At 33.5% G+C, this 21,438-nt stretch overlaps 2 protein-coding genes across 6 annotated transcripts in view; one reads left to right on the forward strand and one right to left on the reverse strand.

Annotated features, from left to right (window-relative positions):
• Positions 1-21,438, forward strand: part of LOC143257484 (cilia- and flagella-associated protein 206) — a 93,067-nt gene that overhangs the window by 42,800 nt on the left and 28,829 nt on the right. For all 5 annotated transcript variants that reach the window (XM_076516237.1, XM_076516235.1, XM_076516238.1 and 2 more), the window contains 3 exons: positions 8,113-8,232; positions 8,936-9,040; positions 18,536-18,718. In XM_076516237.1, coding sequence (XP_076372352.1) covers positions 8,113-8,232; positions 8,936-9,040; positions 18,536-18,718 — 408 coding nt within the window. The remainder of the gene's footprint in view (positions 1-8,112; positions 8,233-8,935; positions 9,041-18,535; positions 18,719-21,438) is intronic.
• LOC143257486 (E3 SUMO-protein ligase ZBED1-like) lies at positions 914-2,117 on the reverse strand. The gene is made up of 2 exons (XM_076516244.1): positions 1,192-2,117; positions 914-1,047 (listed from the first exon to the last, which is right to left on the reverse strand). Exon 1 carries the CDS (start codon positions 2,097-2,099, stop codon positions 1,263-1,265), a length of 837 nt encoding a protein of 278 aa, XP_076372359.1. The 5' UTR covers positions 2,100-2,117; the 3' UTR covers positions 914-1,047; positions 1,192-1,262.

Genomic DNA, 21,438 nt, shown 5'->3' on the forward strand with positions numbered 1-21,438 from the left:
GTATTCCTTTTACTCTTCAGTTGAATGTGTGAATTGTGATTTCTGTACCACTACTAAGTTTGTAATGACAAGTACTATAGCACTTTAACCTGCTGTGTCACAGACTGCAGGTTCTATATTTTTGGCTGAGGAAATTGTGTTTTTCTGATGAGAGTTGGATCCCATCATGTGGCTGGCTGTTTTCTTCCAAGCTCAGGTATGTAATTTCCTTGTTTGCTGAATCTAGGCAAGATCAAGATGATTTGGATCATTTTTTTCAACCTCTTTCCTTGGTCACACAATTCTAAATTTCTTCCTGTAGATGCTTTGGCTGTTCTCATCCTTCCTGGATATGGTTAAGGCTTCTACGTTTACTAATTTCTGTAAACGTTTACACGTCACTCAATACACGAAACTATCTGTGTACACGGAATTGATGTTGGTGTTGTGTTCAGTGAATATATTGGCCACATTTGAAATACGAATAAAATGAAAATTAATTGCAGGTGTGTCACGTGTTTTGTTTTAACATTTTACCTCACTCTGTTACTGCCAATCTTATCGCATCATTACATTATCTTAGTTACGTTGCACCATACAAATGATAAAATATTATCGCTCTGAACTGTGTACTGAAAATGGGAAAAACCCAAGTACCAGGAGTGCGCATGCTGAGACACATACAGACAATGACAAAAACATGATGTCGGAAAATTGTTCTTATTTCCACACAAGTTTACAAAAACATCAATGCATTAATTGAAGTGAATATGAAAGGTACAACGTGCAGTAGAAAACATATATATGTTGGACTTTGGGCTCACTCCTACTCCAAGTCAGTGACTCTTCCAAGAGTAGGGAGAGCTGGAACATCACTGGAGTGTGCAACACTGACATCCATTGGCTCTTGCTTGATGCTGACAGGGAGATTGGGAGCTGAAGCCTCAAGTTTTACGGAGACATGATCCACACTCTTGGCATTGTTTTTGGCTTTTAATCGTTTGTTTAAAAAAATCAACATGTCCACTGTGTCGGGATCAAGAGACGATCTCAGTTTTGTAACAGTTCCTGGCATAAACATGTAATAGAAACATTTAAGTATTTACAATTAGACATATTCTGATATGTCAGATAACGGTATATATCTATAATCATGATGAACCACATGTGTGATATAGTGTGAATGTTTTATAAAAGAAATAAAGAACTCACCACCAGCACAGGAAAATACCCGCTCGGACGGTACAGAGGTGCCTGGAATGGAGAGCAGCGTTCGGGCCAGTTTAGACATCGTTGGATAACGATGATTGTTCATTTCGCCACCAGGCAAACGGAGATTCTTTGCATGGAATTGGCTTTTGCTCCAGGTAGAGTTCTAATTCAGCCTCGGGGGATTCAGGAACAACAACAGAACAGTCTTGTTCATAAAAATCACCCAACAAATAAGCCATGTCGTCTTGTGATAGTTTGCTGCCTGGTTTGGTACTTGAATTCACCTCGGCTGACTGATGTTGAGGAACAGACCTGTCAGCTGCTACTCCAGTGACTTGTGATTCAGACTGTGCCAGTTTTTGACAGTAACAAATGATTTCTTGGTGAACTACATCTCGCTGAGCTGGTGTCAAAAATGGCAATCCTTTGTATTGGGGATCCATGAAAGAACACATCATTCTAATGTTTTTGCACACGTCTTCAGTTTCTGTCTTGAAACGCCTTTTCAGATCTTGTGAGATTTCATCTTTGAAGTTTTTAACCACATTGGAATCTGAGTCTTTGGTCTTTAAATGGATCTCCAACAGACTGTACATGATCGGCATCACCCCAGAGAGGGTTGGATATTGTTCTGAGCAAAGAACCCTTGTGGCTATGTATAAAGGCTGAAGAACTAGAACAATATCTTGAATGACCTCCCAGTCTTTATCAGTAATGTCAAGAACCTTTGCTTGAGAGTCCTTCACAACATTACTGTGCAAGACTGCATATACAGCAAGTCTCTGTTCTATAAGTCTGTCAAACATCTCGTACGTGCTATTCCACCGTGTTGCACAGTCTATGATCAAACTATGGTGCGGTAATCCCATCTGCTTTTGACGTTGGATGAGCTCATTGGAAGCTAACATGGATTTTCGAAAAAAAGTTACTAGTTTTTTGGTGCTGCCAATTGATCTGACTTTATCAAATGCAGAGCTGTAGCGTGTGTGCGAAACATTTCACACTCAGCCAGCCAAGATTGTCGCAGTACAATGTCATGTTGCTGGCATTGTCTGTTATGAGTGCCGTAATTTTGTTCAGTGGTATGTGAAATTCTGACGTGATTGACCTCAATTCATTAGCCAGATTTTCTCCATTATGTCTGTCTGTGACTTCTCCTGTGGTTAAAACAACATTGTGCAGTGTCCAGTTTGAATCAAGATAGTGCCCCGTAACTGTTATGTACGCTTCAGTTGCCTGGCTTGTCCATAGATCAGACGTCATGGTAATACCCGTGCAGTGATTCAGGATATCATTGATGAGTAACTCTTTCTCAGTAGCAAATATTTTCTTCAGATGATTTGTGACCGTTTGTTTCGATGGTACAGTGTAACTGGGATTTAGTTCTCCACAAAGCGCCCGAAACGGGTCCTTCACAGATTGATAATGGGCGAGGTCCACGGCACACAATAAAGCTAACTTTTGTGTGCAGTTATTCCTATCCTTTGATAATACAGGTGCTTTATATGCGTTGATTTTAGTTTGAACTTTTGTTTCTTCACAGTGGATTGACTTATGTTTATGCTTAAGATGGTTTAGCATTGTTCCTGTTGAACCTCCAAAAAATGAAAGGTGAGTGAAACATAACTTACACTTCACTTTCTTGTTATTTTCACGTTCAAAATGGTCCCATACTTTTGAACGCTTGGCGGTAGCAGGCCTAGAACTAGCAGAATCCATTTTGTACCACTTCCGTTGGTTGGTTTGGGTGTGTGCGCGTGGCAATTTTCACATTCATACCAGACAACAATTACAAGATCGTTTGCGCGTGATTTGACCATGTTTACGGCTGCACTTGCAGCTGTCAGGGATCTTTACTGAAGTGTGTTTTGAGTGATGTTCGGGTAGAAGACAACAACACTTTGCATTTGCCATTTAGAAAACGATTTATGGCATAATTCTTTTTGCAGAAATATTTTGTACAATCTTATCCACCACTCGGTGCAGGTTATCCGAGGAGCCAATATGGCAAATGTGAGTAAATCGTAAAAAAACAGCGAAAACTGTCCGGGACTGTAGGGAAAATATTTTGTCACAAATGATAGCTACCGTATGTTTATTAATTAATGACTTTACCAACTGGCTCACACTTAGTGCAGGACCTAAGCGATTAAACATTTTGTAATATCCTAAACGGATACACCACAAACAGTAACCTTCATCGTGTACACGTGTAAACGTAGAAGCCTTAGATATGGTGTCACACATGTATTTCTTTTTTATTTGCATCTTTTGTTTTATACTAGTCCTATTCTTCCCTCCTACATTTGTCTCTATCCCCTGAATATCTGGTTTTCTTCCTTCTCCAGACATGGATCCATACTGACCAGTTTTTTGGTGCAGTTGCTTCCAAGATGAGGGCACTGAGCCTCCTTGGCACCCGACCCATGTCTTACTTACATGCCATATGGTGAGTGCTTTTTTATTGAAGTTAATTTTGTAGATCATCTTAAGTTATTGCATTCAAGAGTGATGATTGTTTAACAATGCTACTATTTTTTATTTGGAGTTTTTCTCACCTGCTGCTGCCAGTGGTACAGTTGCCAAAGCCAGTTTTGTGAATTTTGGCAAAGTAAGAACACTCTAACAAGGTGTTTTCCTGCAGCACCATTCTTCCTCAGATTCCAGAGTGTTTGGAGGTGTGGTCAGAAGGCTTATTCCTTCCAATACACACTCACTGATATTATCCTTTTTTCTGTTTCCTTCCCTCCTCCTTCTTGGAACTCTTTATTGCTGGCCAGAGTCTGTCTGAGACAGTTCACAATTTTTTTCTCTAAGATGCTATCTAATTTGTAAATCATATTTCATTAGGATTTTATCCTGGATTCTTGGTACTTCTACCCTTCAGTGGGTGCTGCATATTCAATGTAACCTTGTTTGGGATCCTCTAGACTCTTGTATCTGTGTACCCTTCCACACTTCAAGTTGATTTCATTTAATGGCTTAACAGAGAGAACACAATAGTAGGCATGCCTCTTTCACTTTCATGGTCTGAGCTGTATCTGTTTACATATGCTTATTTATGGGTTGGCGAGCAAGTATCGATTCTCTGAAATTTTTGGATCATTGGTTTTGTTCATTTCCAGCTTTTAGTATGAGACAAATTTGTCTTGATCCATTATGACAATTCACCTGTTGTCTTGTATATTAATCAACAAGGTGATACCTGTTCTTATTTACTGAGTTTCCAGTTATTGGAGCTCCTGTTCTGGGCACAGTTATATCATACATGTTAAGTTGCATGTCATATTCTATTTGAGTTGAATTTGATCCTGACAGAATCCTTCTCACAGGGTGATCTTCGCTTCTCATGTTTTACAGGTGTTGTGTGATAACTCAAGTTCTCTTCCTCCATACGTTTTTGCCACTTATCTCAATATCTACAGTTACGACAGAAAGTGTTCGCACCACTGCTTCATGAGTAGTTTTTCCTCATAACTTAAAAAGTATCACAATTAGGACAATCCCTTCTTTGTTAACATTACTAGCTGGTTCTTTATCCTGCTGTTATCCCACTTTGTCTACACATGTAGTTTTTGTCTGGTTCCTTGCAAGGCATATGTGGTTTCCTTCTTTTTCCATTCAATATGTCCTTTTTTCCTCTATACCATGATAAACTTCCTTTTTGTCCAATTATTATTCATGTCTTCAGTGTATTTTTTTCAGAGGTGATATTGCCCACATGGCTTCCTTCTGTGATTCCCATTTCCATATATTTATCCCCTGGAACCTTTTTCACAAGGAGATATTTCACTTGCCATCCAAGGTTGCATTTTGTCAACTTTTTAGATTAGCTTATTCTTCCTGGTTTCCCATTTGCCACTGTTTTTTATAGGTGTCATATTATAAATTACAGCAACTTACCTTTTTCCCTGGCCTTTTGTCACTATTATCCTTTGGAAGAAATTATCCAGGCTAAAATTTGGACAACACCAACCACATTAATTTTTCATTGCCTGCATCATGTGGCCATGTTCTTTTCATCTGGATACTGCTTTTTGCCATATTTCACAAGACTTCAGTGCAACTGTGAGTGGATCAGTGTTTTATAGTCTTATATTTCCCTTGCAGTGTCATGACATGGTGTTTAATGTCTATTACACTCATTGATAAGATGGGACATTCTGTAAGACCACTAGTAGATTCTTCTTTGCAGTATTTTGCATCATAAATATACTCAATTGTTTGGAATTAAAAAAGTTATACAATGGACCATCTGTGGTCTGCTCACCACGGGTTTTGAAATCTGGTTTCTAGTGTTGTGAGTCTGCAGGCGTATTGCTGTGCCACTGGGGGACCATAAATATTCCTGCCCCAGACTATATACTCAAAGACTAGTGTGACTGAAATAGAAGTGAGGAACAACCTGCTTTTAAAAATAAGGTTTTGTGGTCACTCATTGCATTTTCTCAGGTGCTGCATTCTTCTGGACTCTCCAGTAGATTACCCTCCTCCTTCCAGTGAAGTAGGAATGTTTCTACTACTTACTAGCTCCCAGTGGAGACTTTCTCCTGTGTTTTCCCAATGCCATTTAGTTGAGAATAGGGCAGCAGTGTTGAACACTCTTCGTACTGCAAACTGGAAGTGGAATACTTAATACCATCTGATCATGGATTGAAGATGATTAACTGAAATAGAGTTCATCCCTCTAGCTGGACCCCTTATGTTACTGCCATTCATATGTTGGTTACTGGGTAGTAAGTTTATTGGATTAAAGCTGGATCAGCCAACGTAAATTCTTACATGTGAATGGGCTTGAGACCCTCTGTTTACTGCAAACTGGATGACACATTTCTGATGTTGTATGATTTTGGATCAGGTTGAACCTCCACATTGTATTCCATCTTCCTAGGTAAATGTTGCTTATGTACAGACAGATACCCCTTCACCTATTAATATTGCATGGCCACACCAAGCTTTCATTTGTGACCCATTTAAATCTAGTAAAAAGTTATGAAAATTATGCTGACATCTAGTTATACAAGTAAAATACAACACCATAATTTTCTGCCCTCATAAGTGCAGTTACCATTGTGAAAACTTAGCACTTTTATTCATTGTCTGAATGAAAGAGAATAAAGGTGGTATTAATGCTGTATGCTTAAACAGTTTATTAACAGTTAAATACATTGATATGGTATCACCAGAATGTTTTGGTAAAATAAGGATGTCTTAGATTATTTCCGTTTGAGATAATTAAAAGTTTTACATTAGAAAAGGTACGTAAGGTTATATTAGCAAAATATATAAGCTTTCTATTAGAAATATATACAAGTTTTTCATTAATAAGGTTTGTAAGCTCCTAAGGTCCATTTTTGCATAGATATCCATTTGTTATACAAGTGGAAATATGTTATTTAGGCACTATTTAACTGTGGTTTCTTTCTTTTTTTTAACATTATCATTTTAAGTTTTGGAAACTTGTAATTTTGGATGAAGCTATGTAAATGTTGTTAAAGCTGTTTTGTAAGATCATCCAGAGCTTGGATGGTGAAAGAATGTTGGTTGGCTTTGATCATTGTTGGTCAGTAGCAGTGTCAGGGGCTTTTTCTTAGTTTTATGCGTATATAAATATACAGTCTAATGCAGCTAATATTTCTTGTCAGTGGAATTCTTTTGGATAGTTGACATAATGTAAAAAAAAAAAAAAAAATCATTTTCATTAATTTTATGTTTAAACTTAAATCATTAATTAACTGTACTATTAGATATTTTAAAGAAATTGAAATTGGAATAAATGTAAATTTCAGCATTACATCACTTTTTATACAGCATAAGATTTGTTTATTTGTTCAACTTAGTGCCCACTTGTGACTTAATGCCAAACATGGCCAGGTGGTTAAGGCATTCATCTTGCAATCTGAGGGTTTGAGGGTTCTAATTCCCATCACACCAAACTCACTTTGCCCTTTCGGTCATGGGGGCATTATAATGTTATGGTCATTCCCACTACTTATTGGAAAAAGAGTAGCCCAAGAATTGAAGGTGGCTGTAAAGTTCCATCTATGTGTGAAGTGTGTAACTACTCAGACATGTGGTTTTTAAGTTAAATGTAGAATTAGTAATTTCATTATGAGTTTGCTTACTCATTATAAGTATTATTTTATTACAAATTACAGTACTGAACAATATTTTAAAAACAAGTACAATGTTTTAATGACTGGTGCAAACATTTTCAAATTCTTGAAAATGATCACACTAGTGATGGAAACATTGTACCTATTTTAAAAATATTCTTCCTTACTGTAAATACTGTAACTTGCAACAAAGTAATATTTAACTATAGAATGTTTAGCACCAGTTGTAAAAATGAGAATTGTTTATTGGTATTACACAAAGATTAAGATATTTTACATTAATTACTAGAACTACTATATTATGGTACCCTTTAACTGTTGTAACTGCATTTATCTTGAGTGAAATTTTAAGAGTAAATGCTTGTATTTCACATTTGTGTAAATAGACCAAATTATGTTTAGGCTAGTCTAACTATTTGACAGTTGTTATATGTTTTTGTCTCTGTTTTCTGTCATACTTCCTAATGATGCACTAATATATATACAAATTGACACAAAAGAACAATCATTTTTCATGTTTTTTGTTACTGTTAAGAAATTTAATACTAGTGTATAGAGTAATGAATTAGGTTTTATGGTGTTTTATGGAGGAAATTTGAAACAGTATGTTGTTGCAAGTAAAGCCAACTTAAACACAGCTTTATTTCGAAAATTATAGTGAAAGCAAACAACTTTATCTTTCTAATTATGACACAGGTGTATGTTAGTGTTATACTAAAATGTGTCCCACAAACTCAGATAACACATTTCATTTAATTAGTTATTTTCTACAAAGAATATATATATATATATATATTTTTTTTAGTCAGATGCATCACGCTGCAGACAACAAGGGCAAGATCTCCAATTTCAGTTCAAGACAATTGTTACTCAGTTACAGAAAGTTACCCAAACTAGAACAGGTGTACCAGCTGTTCATGTGTTTGTAAGTAACAGTATGCTATAAATAACCTTTATTTTATGCATGTAAATATATATGAAATGTAAATTATCACTTTGGAAGAGTCATTAACTATATTTACAGAAGAATGGTAAATAACCATATAAATCAAGTTGTATTCTCATTCATCCATAGCAGTTTTATATGTTGCTTACATCCAAGAGATGTGGTTATTTATTTCCTATAAAATTCTTGAAAATAGATGTGCTTTTTGGTAAAACGTAATTGCTATATTCATTTATATACAAATATACAACAATAGATTATAGCTACACAGACTAACTGTTGCTAAACACTATGATAACAGGCCAAAGTTTAGCTTTTCTTGTTACAAAATTTTCTAGATGGCAGATTGTGATAAACTATTTGAAATTAGGATTAGTTGCTTGAAGATTGTGTCATCATTTCAGCTGAAGGGAAATATTAAGTTTATGCCAGTTATGTACCTTCTGAATTAATCCTTATAATTTCATATATAGAATTGAAATTACTAAATAAGTGTATAAAAAAATTTGAAAATGCTTGATTCGTCTTTCATTTTGCACCTGTTAGAAGGTCTACCTTTCAGAAGTTAGGTTTTGGTTTCATTTGGATTTTTTAATTTTGTGCTTTATTAACTTTTCTAATTTTTACAATTTTCTGATATAAGTGTTTCATTTACATATATATATACTTGCATGTTTTTTAGCCATTGTTTATTTCCCTTGCTAAAAATTGGAGTTTGATCCAAGAGGAATCAATGTTGCTGTGTACGTATTCCACAATAGAAAATGAACTCCAGTCATTCACACAGGTAAAGTGGAAATCCTGATCTACACTTGAGAGAAGACTTAAAGTACTTTATTTGGATTTTGATGTGAAATCATGGTATTTTTCTCTGTCTTTGAGTTGTATCACATGTAAATACATGTGATGGTCTTTAAACTATTGTCACATGAAAACTGGTTTATGATAAAGTATAAGATACAGATAGAATATAAGTTAACATTTCCTAATATAACTAATAAATAAAGATGAAACACCAAGGTCCAGTGTTGGTATCTAAGTCTGTACAGGGAGAACTAGGTAGGTATGTTTATTTCATATGCTAACGAGTTATGAATACTTGGATTACAGTGGACTGTTCTATTTACATGAAATACATTTTGGTTTGTGGAAAGTCTTTGTTGCAACCATTAACAAATTGCCATTATACATGGACAGACAATATGTGACTTGGACAGTAAGAAGTAATTTTTCATTTCTGGATGTTTTCCATCATATTACTGACATTTTTATAATCAGTTGTTCCAGCAAATGGAGTGGAATACTTGCTTTGTGTAGAATAAATACAACAAAATACAAATTCTTACTATGTTGCTAACAGATGTTGATGTTAGTGGCAAGTGAATGCAGTCATGTTATTTTAAATAAGTGATGACTAGGTGAGAGTACTTATGAGCAAGTAACTAAAAACCTCAGCATTAGTTGATCAGAATTATGTCTGTAAAACACTAACACCACTTACACACGAGAGCTATTGTGTTGTAAGTTTCTTCTTGCAATCAATAAAATTATGAAAGATGAGTCTTGAGTGCATCTCATATGAAAATAGGGGTGATTAACTGATCCCTGCTTCACAGTATTGACATGGTAATTAATAATAGTATGGGTCAATTTATTGTTACATACAGTAAATAGTCAGAATTTTTTAAGCTTCATCTACTTGCTGAAACCTAATTTAAAGTCCACACTTCTTCACTTATCTGTGTTATTTTAATCCTCTTCAGTACCTAATCATGTTTTTATAAGTCATACTTTACTTCCTGTCTTCCCTTAAAAAAGTGAACATGTAGAGGAGTTACAGAGCATCACTAGCAGCTAGTAATGTGCTATCTCCAGGTTACAGAGCATCACTAGCAGCTAGTACTGTGCTATATCCAGGTTACAGAGCATCACTAGCAGCTAGTAATGTGCTATATCCAGGTTACAGAGCATCACTAGCAGCTAGTAATGTGCTATATCCAGGTTACAGAGCATCACTAGCAGATAGTAATGTGCTATCTCCAGGTTACAGAGCATCACTAGCAGCTAGTAATGTGCTATCTCCAGGTTACAGAGCATCACGAGCAGCTAGTAATGTGCTATCTCCAGGTTACAGAGCATCACTATCAGCTAGTAATGTGCTATATCCAGGTTACAGAGCATCACTAGCAGCTAGTAATGTGCTATCTCCAGGTTACAGAGCATCACTAGCAGCTAGTAATGTGCTATCTCCAGGTTACAGAGCATCACTAGCAGCTAGTAATGTGCTATCTCCAGGTTACAGAGCATCACTAGCAGCTAGTAATGTGCTATCTCCAGGTTACAGAGCATCACTAGCAGCTAGTAATGTGCTATCTCCAGGTTACAGAGCATCACTAGCAGCTAGTAATGTGCTATATCCAGGTTACAGAGCATCGCTAGCAGCTAGTTATGTGCTATCTCCAGGTTACAGAGCATCACTAGCAGCTAGTAATGTGCTATCTCCAGGTTACAGAGCATCACTAGCAGCTAGTAATGTGCTATCTCCAGGTTACAGAGCATCACTAGCAGCTAGTAATGTGCTATCTCCAGGTTACAGAGCATCACTAGCAGCTAGTAATGTGCTATCTCCAGGTTACAGAGCATCACTAGCAGCTAGTAATGTGCTATCTCCAGGTTACAGAGCATCACTAGCAGCTAGTAATGTGCTATCTCCAGGTTACAGAGCATCACTAGCAGCTAGTAATGTGCTATCTCCAGGTTACAGAGCATCACTAGCAGCTAGTAATGTGCTATCTCCAGGTTACAGAGCATCACTAGCAGCTAGTAATGTGCTATCTCCAATTCAAACAATTTTTATACTTCAATCTCATACAACAATTCCTTATTTGGGTTCTACAAACTTTTATATGAGAATTAATTGAAAGTTTTACAGAGTATCAGATAGTTGTGGCATCTGTCAGTAATAGATATTTATGATTTTTAGTTACATTTTTATGTTATTACAGTTGTTGTATGCTACTGTCACAGATATTTTCCATATACCTTTCAATTTCAACAAGAAAATCTGTATATCGTTCAAGTGACTAGTGGTCAGGATAATGCAAAGGGCATATTTGCATGTCAGATCACTGCTATGGTAGTATATGTGCATATATGTGTTTTGCAGAAAAGGCCAAAAATAGCATCTCTCACCAGCTGGTGAAGACGTATTAGGATTTGGTCTAAAATGAACAATGTAATTACATTTCTATGTCTTGAAGTTTTTAAACTGTAAGTACTTCCTTAAGTCGTTCACAGAGTTATGGGGAGCACAGTTGGATTACTCTGATGTTCTGTAGTTGTTGTTCTTCACTTTCATCATTTTAATCATGCATTTCAAACACCTAAAATGAAACTGTGTCCAAATCAGATATGGTGTCATACACTGGACATTAAACTTAGAATCCATAATAATATTAGGTGCAAACAGCTCACTTAACACACTCTTTCCACAGGCATCCTTTACTGAACATTTACAATGATTTTTAGTGATTTATATTCAAAATTTAATTTAGTTACTTTTTATTCACATTATATCAACTAGTATAGCATAACAGTGCATCTAATAATCCATATTTTAATAAATCTTAAGTTTTATGTTTATAATTTTGTAATGCAATATTAAAGAAATCCTAAATTTTCCTTAATGTGAGATGTGTGACACTTTTTCATTAGATATCCCCTTTCCTATAATTTATTCACCACCCCTCCAATCAGTATGATATTGAATGTAAATTACTCATTATAATATTGTCATTACTCAGGCAAAACATAATTTTCATAGCCTTCAATCTTGTTTGGTTACACAGCCATCAAATAGAAAATCATATCTTTCTTGTCACATTCTCTCTTTCAGGATTTGTAAATAACTCTTTCTTACATTTAATACCATATTATTTATGACCAATAGAAGGTCAAGGATTTCATTTATTTAATAATATATAATGTTGTTATCTATGCAGGGAATTGTCACTTTCAATTTCAGTACAATCTTTGTTCCCACAGGAAACATATTGACTAGTTTGGATGAATTTATAACTGATAGGGTTTTATATGTTTATGTGTGTGGGTGGGGGAGGCTGGATTCTTCTATAGTAGTTGTCTGTGACTGTGTCTTGTTTCAAAATATATTCAAAAGAATCCAAGTAGGTACAAAAATTATTTCCATTATGAATATCACAGTTGTATCTAAAACTAAATAATGATATTTTCTTGTCAAAAGTTCATGTAGGTTGAATGAAATACATTAGAGTCCAAATGACAGCACAAACAATTTACATAGTTACTGGACAGATGGTGTATAAAATAGAATAGACAACTAAAGAAAATATGTTACATGTGTCACACTAGGGGAAATTCAGGATTAAAAAACATTTCCTTTTTCAATTAAGAACTATGAAACTTGTATACTGTTAAAATATGGATTTATTAGCTTAGGTTTTATACTATACTAATTTTTATAACATACACATAAAGTAGTTTAATAACATTTTGAATGTAAGACACTAAACCCTTGGATCATGTGCTGTAAATGATACCTGTGGTAATAGGATTAAAACAGAATCTAAGTTATAAGAACTCAAGTAAAAGAGATTGAGATATTGCATATGCAACATATGTTTATTGCAGGAGAGATTCAGGTATTGTAAATGACACATATTCATTGTCAAAACAGTTCATTAAGTATGCTAAGGTTTATGTGCTTCATTTAATCTTTGTCTAAAGAGTCACAAGTACACCACATGAGAAAATTATTACTCAGTTCAGTTTTTTCTACAGATGTCTACAAATCAACCCCCCCCCTTCCCTCTAGTGGCACAGCTGTATGTCTGTGGACTCACACTGCTAGAAGTTGGGTCTTTGGTACTGGTGGGCAGAGCACAGATATTATATTGTGTAGCTTTATGCTTAGTTCCAAACAAACTACAAACCAAAGTGCTTTACTTTAACAAGTACATTTTGAATAAGTTGTGCTAAATGTTTGGGTTGGCTGAGAAAACCATCTACACTGTGGAGAGTTTTGCTGGATTAGTTTGTCAGTGACACCTGGGAAAGCTACTTTAGATATTTATTGATATTTAGTCAAATTGGTGCATGCTGAAAATTATCAGTAAACATTATGAATTGTAAGTTTTGTGACTCTCAGACACATTTCATCCACATGAATTTGTGTAATAGCTGCTTTGATTTATGAATGGTACTAATTTGTATTCACATTGGCAACACAGGAGATCAGTGTTATTCAACAAAAATATTATGGGAGAATAAATAAGAGACTGTACTTTAAGATCAAGTTTAAATCCACAATAACAGTAGCTGCTTGGACTGAAGAGAACTCATGAAAGTGTTGAAACTTGTTTCTACATAACTTAGGTATTGTTCTGTTACTGTAGAATTAAATGCTATTTTTTATTACTTTACACTATATCGTGTATTGATTGATTGATTTAGTGTTTTATGGCACAAAGCAGCTAGGCTATCTGTGCCAAATGTCCAGTAAAAAGGTAAAAATAAATTAAATGTAGTAAAATACATAAAAGGGAATGAAGGTAAAACAAAACATCATTGAAAAACAGAAAAAGCATAAAATCAATGTTGACACCTAGTCTACAATGTTAAGAGAGAAAGCAGAGTAAGAGAAGTTGTAAAGTACTTACTCTAGCAAAATGGTAATGATCATAACCCACCAGGAATACTAACAGGTAAGTATAAGAACCACCGTCAGTCACCTGAAGTTGGTCTTTCCAGTTCTGGTTCCGGGTTATGTTGTCATAACAGCCATTATAAAAAGGTAAAATAAGAAAAGTGTTAAAAGACACATAGCAAAATCGTAATAATGATTAGCCAAATGTCATGTAAAAAGGTAAAAGTAAAGTAAATGTAGTAAAATTCGTAAAAGGAAACAAAGGTAAAAACAAAACATAAAATGGCATAAAACCAATGTTGACATCCAGTCTACAAAGTTGTAAAGGACTTCCTGTAGCAGAATGGTAATGATCATAACCCACCAGGAAGACTAACAGGTAAGTATAAGAATCACCGTCATATCGTGTATTTACCTACTGTTATATTACGTGTATCTTTGCTATTGACTCCTGGTTAAAACACAGGTGGGTTCAGAATTTTTATGTGGTCATTACCTTGTTAAGTGATAAATCCTAAAATTTGTGGTTTAATCCACTCACTCATAAAGTCCTGACAGGATAGCATGCTACTAAAAGAAATTGCATAGAGCTAACTAATGAGGTTTTAGAGTCCAGACAAGATAAAAATATGCAAGAAGGAACTGAAAATGTTGAGGAAAGAAAGTATGTTGAACAATTTGAAATTTAATATTAGTGGACTTACATTGGTACAAATGACAATCTGTGATATTCACTGAAAGGAAGATGCTTTAAGCAGTATAAATGTTAATGTTTTGGCTGTTTGTTAATAAATTTAAATGCTGAAGCTGCATTTGCTAGTACATCTTTATGTACATTTCATGATCATTTGCTGAAAGAAAGAATGTTTCAGCAGCACTTTGATCAGTCTTACAAAGTATAATCATATCAATTATTGAATACTTTAAGAGTTAGTTAATATCTGATTTTTAATATGTTGTGGAAATTTTGCTTAAACTTGTGATTTTTAATGTAGAATAGAATCAAACATTATTGGCCATGAGTGATCTAAAAATAGTCTGGAGTTTATTTTGGTAACATTTATTACTCTTTTTTCAAGTTTTAATACATGAATAAGTTCAAAATCCAATTTTTTTATTTTAATAAATCAGTAAATTAATATTTGCTCTATAGTAACATTTGTGGATTTCTAATTTTATGGCTTACAGTGTTGTGTGAAAGTGTTAGGACAAAAGAGTATTATGTCATTCTTTCCATTTTATGGGGCTAATTCTTCCATGCCATTACAGAATGTAAATTTCAACACTATGGTAATGGTACACTGATTCCCATTGACAATTGAATGAATCAGGTTGAGAATACTTATCATTCTTTAGAAGTTTCATTTAATTGTACCAAGGGCATGTCATAAGAGTTCTGCTTGAATGAACATACTGATAAAATTTAAGGTCAGAAATTACTGTCATGGTGCTTCGTGCAGTGTCTTAACTCTAAAACTTTAAAGAAGCTAAAAAAAGAGCATATGGTAGTGGTTTTTCGTTAGAAAAATAAACCTGGATAAAAACAGTGTTTAATACTATATATTAAGTTTTGTTGTCTTGCGTTGGCCCAAGAAGCATAGGTAATTGTCAATAGAGCAGACAGTTTGCATAGGTGCTTTATGTGATGGTGGTTCAACTCTCCAATAAATTGTTGTAGATTTGAAATGCTCCCCAAACACTATGAAGCATGCACCATGTTGTGAGAGTGAGACGGGCAAATAGGAAAGAAAGAGGCAGAACACATGAATTTGATGATACTGATGTTAAATATCTTTGTTTATGTAACTTTGGGACAGAAGGAATACTGCCACTGATCTCAAGCATAAGATAAACAACCATGTTTGAAATGATACAAAAGTATCCAGATCTACCGTATCAAGAAGGCTCAATGAGAATCAAATATTTGGTTGTGTAACAGTTAAAAACCTTTACTTCAATCTACAAATATTGTTAAGAGACAGACATTTGTTAAAACATACAAAAACTGGACTGTTGATGATTGGAAAAAGTGTTATTCACAGATAAATACCTGATGACACTTACACTGGTCAATGGTCCATTAATTTATCTATTTTGCAAATATTTCTTGTTGCCTCAGCAGAAAGAACACCAATCTGTCATGGTATACCCAGTGGTTTACATATTATTGGTAAAGGATTCTGCTACCACAAAGATAATTACCCCAAACACTTATCTAACCTGTGCAGGAATTACTTAGCTAAGAAAGAAGCTGCTGGAGTCATTCAAATGATACAAAGGCCCCCATGTAGCCCAGATCTCAATCCAACTGAGAAAACATGGGATTTGATAGATCAAAAATTGACAAATCAAATATTATTTTCAAAGAAACTTTATGGGAATACATAAGAGACGTCTGGAGTAAAATCCTAAAGGACACTTTGATTAAATATGTTGCAACAATGCCTGAAAGGTTAAAGTAATTTTCTGAATTCAAGCACTTCCACTAAGTGTTTGTTATATTAAATAGGAAGATTAATAAAATTGCAATGTTTTACATGTAATTTACTTTCCATTGTTCTTTTGAAAGTAGCCTTATAATGTTTGACTTTGTCCTAACACTTGTTTGTTTGTTTTGAATTTTGCACAAAGCTACTTGAGGGCTATCTTTGCTAGCCGTCCCTAATTTAGTAGTGCAAGACTAGAGAGAAGTCAACTAGTCATCACCACCCACTGCCAACTCTTGGGCTACTCTTTTTCTAATGAATAGTGAGATTGACCATCACATTATAATGCCCCCATGGCTGAAAGGGCGAGCATGTTCAGTGTGACAGGGATTCAACATCATGACCTTCAGATTATGAGTCGAGTGCCTTAATCATCTGGCCATGCAGGGCCCCTAACACTTGTACGCAGTACTGTATATACATCAATGCTATCTATATCATTGCTGTATTGTTCAATAATTGTCTTCAGTTCGGAGATTTGACATATGCTAGAATTTTTTTGTAAATATGTTCACATTATACCAGTAAAATTAAGAAAGTTACTATGAAATACAAATTGTTATTGTATATATTTCATAATGTTAATATATTCTCAATACAAGCTATATGTTTAATTAAAAACGTTTAGAAGCTCTTATGAAAATTTGGAGAGAAGAACAAAATCTATTTTAGTTCCTCTAAAAAATTATTAAATGTTTAATTCTCTAAGTGAAGACATAAAAGGTATACTAAATTATTTACCTATACAGTGTTAACCTTGTCACTTTTTCTTACTTCAAAATTTCATTATTACTAACCCAGTTTGATGACAGATTCTACTTTGAATGTTTTTCAAGTAATACTGAATGATGTAGTTTGTTTTTTAAGGTATTAAATATATTGTTTGCTACTGTTATTTAATCTACATTTAAAAAAATAAATTTAAAACATTGTTTTGATGTTATGAGGCCCTTTTCAATCAAAATAAACACCAAGTGATTCAAAAGTTTGATAATTTGTTCATAATACACTTTTTTCTATAAAACCTGAAAATTTAAGTGGTATTAAGCATTCAACTACTATTGTTTAAGTAATTGTTTTTTACATAAAAAATAAGTAATTTTAAGGAATACTTTGATGTTAAACCAACAATATTGAAGAATAATAATGCATTACAGTGTTCTAAGTTATTGAAAGAACATTTATTTTACTTTTGGATCAAATGTTTTTCTTAAAGGTTTTATTTTTTTAGTATGAAAATATGTTTACTTAATCAACAAAATAAATAGATTTTTATTTCCTTGCTACTGTTGTTTATTCATAAAAAAGCCTGGCATGGTCAGGTTGTTAGAGCACTTGACTTGCAGTCTGAGGGTCCCATGTTCAAATCCCTGTTTCACCAAACATGTTTGCACTTTCAGCTGTGGGAGCATTATAATGTGATTGGGTCAATCTCATTATTCATTGCTAAAAGAGTAGCCCAAGAGTTGGCACTGGGTGGTGATGATTAGCTGCCTTCCCTCTAGTCTTTCAGTGCTAAATTAGGGATGGCAGAATGTTCTTGTGTAGCTTTGTGCAAAATTCAATGCAAACTGAACCATTCATTCATAAAATAAACTCAATAGTATTACATTGATTAAAAAAAAAAAAGATTTTCAGGAAAAAATTTGAATTGCAGGATGCTTGTTTTAAATTAACAGTTTTCTGTATACTACCTGAGTATATTTGAAAAACATATTGTATATGAAACTTAATCAGCTTTACACACTCTTAACAAACTAGCAAGTTAACTAGAGAGGCTAAGTAGCCTTGTGAAGCTACAGTTGATTTTATGATGTTATATATATTTTGTCAGGTTATATTATCAGCTGCAAAAAAAGTATTAATAATAGACACTGTTTTTATTATTGTATTTTAATCGTTTAAAAATGTTTGAGTAAAATATCTTTACAGTGAACTAATAGATCATATTGTTATTCTATACTGAAATGTGGAATGTGTCAGGTACAATAAGTATTTCTTTCATAGTGGTTGTCTTGAAAATATAACTGTATACTCTGTTTTACTATTGCTTTTACAAAATATATTGTTAAGATGAAAGATAATTTTAAAAATACTTTTGTGTACCAAACAGCATAGTAGGTCACTACTCTGTGAAGTTTTTGAAGGCTTAGGAGTTGAACTTTCTGCTGTAGAACCAGAGGAGACAGATAAGAAAGAATTGAGGATTCAGAAAGTTAACCTTTGTCAGTCAAGTGCAGAAATTGTTTATCCAGAGACTGTTCTAAATTTTGAAAAGCTTCCACTTCAATTCAGTGTAAGAAACAGATATTCTATTTTCTGAATAAAGAATTCTAAATGGGATGGAAAGAAAAATTATTTTTATTTTGGGTAAATGTTAATGAGTGTTTCTTGTAATAATAATATTTTGTAAGTTTAGAGTATTACAATCACCATAATTTTAAGTAATAGCAAATATTGCATTCTTGTAACAAAAATTAATATTCAAGAAAAAATTGTGATTGAGAACTTGTTTTATATTGTTTGTAATAAATATCATCATCACTGACTCTACAATTTGTATAATTTTACAAGTTTTTAATCTGTAGTTTCAGATTTTACTAGCACTAAACAATCAGTAATTTGGTACAGAAACTTTTTTGTATTCAGTAATTAGCAGTTTATCACTCTTAATCAACATTAGTTGCATCTACCAAATATTTTATTGTGCACATGTGTGCCATTTATACAACTTGACACAACTTTCTCATAAAATGTACCAGAGGTTTGTTCATTTTTGTCTTTATTATCCTGATTTATTACATTAACTTAGGCATCTCTTTATTGTGTATTGTGTGTATGTGTAAAATAAGGGAAATTTACTGTTTTTAATATGACCTTCAATTTTTCACCCAACTTTACATTTATGGTAGTTAAAGATAAACTTTAGCTTTCAGGCTTTTCAAAGATAAAAAGATGTAGCAGGTGAAATCAAAAAATGAAAAAGAACACATGATGTTGAAATCAGAATAAAATGCTTTATTTGAAACAAAGGAGAAAGAAAAGTACAAGTAATTGTGAGAGCAGAAGGATGATTGTAATGTAAGGGAAGGAAATGTGAATAAGTGAAAGGAGTTAAACTGTTTTTACATTAAGTAATTACAGTGAAACAGTCAACAGGGATGGAAGAGTATGGCAAATTGAGGACAAGACTTCATCAGCTACTCATGACACTTTCACTCACGAACCCTAGTATCTTCTTCAAAAGTTGAAATAAATCTGATGTGAAAATGACAAAACTGCCATAATAAGAAAACATTGTTTCTGTAGTTGAATAACAAGAAAGTAAGCCTCAAAATGCAGAAATATCTTTTCCAGATGTGGTAGGTATCTCCTACATACAAGGTGAAGCAGTATGCTAGGCAACTGTTCTATTAAATAATAGGTATGTTCCTTGATTGATCAATTATACAAGATAACACCACAGTTCAGATTTAAGATATGACAACAAGTGGATTTAAGATGTTCTAAAGTAGAAAGAAGTCAGAAAAATTCAAGTATTTTGCAGGTAGGATATGTGTATAGGAGAGTAAGATATATATAGTACTTCACACTGCACATTCTCCTTACAAAATGTTATATTGGACATCCTTGTTTTCTTTTTAATTCAACTTCTTAAGCAACTTTTATTTCTTTAGATGATGTGAAACCAAACAGAACAACTAGATTTATCAAATCCAGTTTATTTTGAAGTGGGAACACAAACATACTTTACTAAAGTTTTTAAGCATGATGAACAGTGGTTTCAAGTAAAATGTTGTTGTTTTTTCAGTTTTCTGTTGCTTGTTTTTAAGGCTACATGTGGTCTTAGTAGTTCTTACTTGCATTCTTGAGCTATCATTTTTTACCTGTTGTTTACTAATAGTTGGAGCTTTTTTATTATAATTTTGTGATATTTTTAATCTTCTTTATTTCTCAAAGATAAACGGAAAAAAAAGAAACTAACAGCAAATCTTTACCAGTGTTTTTAGTCAGAAACCAGTTTAAAAAAGTCAATTTAAGCAAATATTCTGAATAATAAAAGCGCTTATTAAATTTAAAAGAGATAAAAAAAATACCTCAGTATGAGCAGTTCATTTCCCCTGACTTATGGACCCATATATATATATATATATATGTGTGTACAAAAATATTAGGCCTTTTTTGGTTTGAATCACATCTAAGAAAACAAGTGTGACATGCCTTTCATTTTCAGCCTCTTCTTTCATAATTATTTAAATGCATACACAAACACAACATTAGCTAAACAAATATAAGTAGAAACAAAATATGTAAAACTGGTTATTCCAGATTAACAAAGGTGGTATTAAAATCAAGGCAAGTGATATGTGATTAGACTTACATTTTGTAAAATAAATAGAATAAAAATACAAATAAAGTATGAAACTTGAGTTATATTAAAAGTAATTTAAATACAGAAAAATATAACTAAATGTTTAATTTGCTTCTTATTTTGGAACACACTAAATTGTTCACTTTTCTACTTTCTGTTTGGAGGATGCCTTGTAGCTGTCACATGGAGCAGGAATATTTCAGTATATCATTGCAATGCCATGTTTTGTTTAGTCAGCTGCAAGTAAGCTGAGTATTTTGAAAGCAGTTTTGACACTTTTTACAAAAGTTTATTCTCTGTTCTTTAAGTAGTCCAGAATGTTGCAGATGTTCTCAACTGGTCGACAATACTCTTCAGACAATTGATTGTCTGTGTTTTGATTTCTTTAGTTTATTATTTGTACTTGAAAACAATCCACTTCCAAATCAGATAGCTTACCTTGTAACTTCTGCTGTAGTCTCTCTACTGGTCTTTGTTTTGTAGTTTTATTGTTTGTTTGTTTTTAAACTTAGTTGTGGCAAATAAAGTATTTTCAGTTTACTTTTATTCTGTCTTTTTTCTTTTATTTTCCTCATTCACATATTAATGCATGTTTTTTTTTGCACATTAAATGTACAAACTTTTCATTTTTTCACAACTCGGGT

This window comes from Tachypleus tridentatus, chromosome 7 (assembly GCF_004210375.1).
Source record: "Tachypleus tridentatus isolate NWPU-2018 chromosome 7, ASM421037v1, whole genome shotgun sequence".
Lineage (NCBI taxonomy): Eukaryota > Metazoa > Arthropoda > Merostomata > Xiphosura > Limulidae > Tachypleus > Tachypleus tridentatus.

Bases quoted from the DNA above. Each gene is read 5' to 3' on its own strand.
- LOC143257486 (XM_076516244.1), bottom strand. From the start codon at position 2,099: ATGTTAGCTTCCAATGAGCTCATCCAACGTCAAAAGCAGATGGGATTA.